This window comes from Gavialis gangeticus, unplaced genomic scaffold (assembly GCF_001723915.1).
Source record: "Gavialis gangeticus isolate Ggan-Ray unplaced genomic scaffold, GavGan_comp1, whole genome shotgun sequence".
Taxonomy (NCBI): Eukaryota; Metazoa; Chordata; order Crocodylia; family Gavialidae; genus Gavialis; species Gavialis gangeticus.
Window position 1 is genome coordinate 101,295,980 of NW_017729031.1, and position 2,918 is coordinate 101,298,897.

The window sequence follows — 2,918 nt, forward strand, 5'->3', positions numbered from 1 at the left end:
CCTGCCAAGGCAGGGGGTCAGACTTGATGATCTGCTCATGTCCCTTCCGACCCTTCCAACTATGAAACTATGAAGCCCACAGAGAGTGAGTGAGCTGGTTAGGGCCCCCACAATGGGAAGGGTCTGGATACACAGGAAAGAATAGAAAGCAATGGCAGCAAAGCTAAGGGGCAGATTTTCCTGTCTTTACTCCCAATGAATTGCCATTAATCCCGGGAATAGTCCCACTAAAATCCAAGACGCTACTTGCAGAGTAAAGAAGTAGTAAGCAGAGGTAAAGGCAACAGAATCTGTCCCTAAATTGTTTCTTTGCATCATTTTTTTTCAACAGAGGGTGATGGAGAAATATTTCCCCCGAAGATGCTCTTCACACATAGCAAAGGTGAGGACCAGTCAGATATGGAACCAGCTCTAGATGTTAAATTGCAATCTCTGGGATTGGATGCGACTAATCTGAGTATTTTAGAATAAGTCATAGCCATAGTATCTGAGCTTCTAATCACAATATTAAAAACATGTTTATCCCTGGGGAATGACTGGTGTTCAAGTATTGTGCCTACACTAAAATATTAAGCTAAGGGTGCTTGCGTATGATAGAGGTATGTGAGCCTTAAGGTGACACAAGGAAAAGCAGATAGGAAAATTAATTTAAAGCGAGATAAAGGACAAGGATGGTAGGGAGGCAAGCTAGTATTGTTGTGTAAGTTAAAATTGTGTCTTTCTAACCTACTGCAATTCTTGGAGAGCACAGGAGAAGGCTTGTTAACTTCTTCAAAAGGCTTTTGGTTTGAGGCCACTCACAAAAAGATGTGAAGGAACTTTGGTAACCACCTGGTAAGCTATAATACATTGTGATAGATTTAAAAATGATTGAGACAGAGACTTCCAAATAAGGAGGTTTTTGAAAAGATAGCCTACTTGGTTTGGAATGGAGAAAGCAGAAGTACATAGTAGAATTCAGATTATCCACAAATCTCAAAGGGCATCCAGAAATCTTTGTATAATCAGGGAATCAAGCCCAGCAAGCTCAAGTCCATTGTCTGCTCACAGGCCAGCTTTATACGTTATAATGATGCCCAAGAGAGCACAAACCCAATTGCTTTGCTTTGCAAGTTTTCTTTAAAACAGAAAAGGGGAAGTATTTTTTTCAACATTTAATTAAAAGTGCATGTAAACAACTAGAAGATTTCAAGGCAAATGTCTTAAAACGAATGAAATGATTAAACAGTTGTGAGTCATTTTTCAAACTGGGATGGCAAATCTGTAGATAGGCACGCAACTGTGAAACCGCTACTTCAGTAATCTTAACCCAGTTAGACACCAAATTTTTGGAATGCACATTTGAAGTCTGGGCCCTTACCATAAAATATCTGCGGCTATATTAGCTACACTAACATTTAAAAGGACTCATGTTTCAAGGTAAAGGTGATCACAAGCTGAGCTTTGAAAGAAGTATCTTTTCATTGTATAATACTGAACAATTACAAATTTAATCAGGAATTTTACACCTTGCTCTGAAACATGTGGTCATGTACCTCTGACAAAGACAGGAGTTGGAATTAGATGGACATTTCGGCAATCTCAGTACGGCGATTCCTGTGTTCATTAAATCAGTATTAATGCACTAGAGGCATCTGAAGCATAAAGATTTCTATTTAAAGTGGATGATATATTTGTCTGTGTACTTAATAATAATTTGTCTGCATACATTTTGTTAGCACATGAAATCAGAAGTGCACATGGTAGTTAATTTTGCATACATTTTCTACTTTTGTCATCTGTTTTAGTCATCTATAACTTTTCAAAACTTTCACTTTTGTAGACCTAAGAAGTCTGAAAAGGGAGAGGGCTGGGGAGGCAGGAAAACACTTTAGCTTTAGAAAACCATTTGAAAAAAAATAACACTAATAACTGGGAGTGGAAAGTTGGCATTTGCTATGGAAAATGGCCCTTGCCCAGAATACTTATCAGTGAACTTTCTAGTGAAAACTTTTGGATGGATTAAGTTCTGAAAACAGCCCCTTGCACAAGTGTGATATAATTGCCATATTTTTGTCTGCATTTTCAGTACCGTTTAGTGTCCAGAGAGTCTTTCCATTGGCTTCAGTGTGGACTTTAGATCAAGCAAGAGAAATCTATTACATAGATTACTTGGTCAGCAGATGATGGATGTTGTTGATGAATGTGTGTCCATTTACCAACATATAGTAACTTTACATGATACAGTTTGTTGTCCCAGATGGTTTCTGAGCTGGGGTTTTCATCTCCCATAAAAGTAAAAAGAGATAATGTCTAAGACTGCATCCAAAGTCCCAACGAAACAACCAGTTTGCATAATATCCTCTGGTAACATGGACTGCAACAGGGCATCACTAGCAGAACTTGCATTTTAACGAAAAAAATTTTTTGGAAAAGGTTGTTTTATTTTCCAAATTGGAAATCCTTGTAAAACTATTTGGAATAGATTATGCCCCTTATTTTTGACAAAACTGTAAAATGAAAAAAATATGAGTTTATATTTTCATTTTCATTTTTTCCTTTACTCCCTTGTTAACTCTCCCCTTTTTCTCCTTCCATCTTTCTCCCCTTTTTTCAGTAGCAAATTGGGAGGAGGTGAGACAGAAAATGAATACTAAACAATTTCAAAATAGAAAAATTGTGAATAAACAACAACAAATCATTGCAGAACTTGTGGAACAAAATGATTTAAAATGTTAGCACTGTTTTGAGCAAATATTTTATATTGTTTTCACCAGCTCTATTAACTGATACTGAGCCTTTATATGTTGCCTATAATTTATTAAGAATCTGTGGGCATCGACTGCAAATGCACAAACAACAGATCTTTGCCATAATGCTGTGTTATATAAATTTATGCTGAGACTTCTAAATAGCCATTTTCATTGCTTGTATTTCAG

General features: G+C 36.8%; 1 protein-coding gene across 2 annotated transcripts in view; it reads left to right on the forward strand.

Moving 5' to 3' along the window:
- KLF7 (Kruppel like factor 7) overlaps positions 1–2,918 on the forward strand; it is a 105,006-nt gene that overhangs the window by 75,564 nt on the left and 26,524 nt on the right. Inside the window, exon 3 of one of the 2 annotated variants that reach the window (XM_019523458.1) lies at positions 332–382. The exons of the other annotated variant lie outside the window; for it this stretch is intronic. Coding sequence (XP_019379003.1) covers positions 332–382 — 51 coding nt within the window. The remainder of the gene's footprint in view (positions 1–331; positions 383–2,918) is intronic. 2 annotated transcript variants of the gene reach the window in all.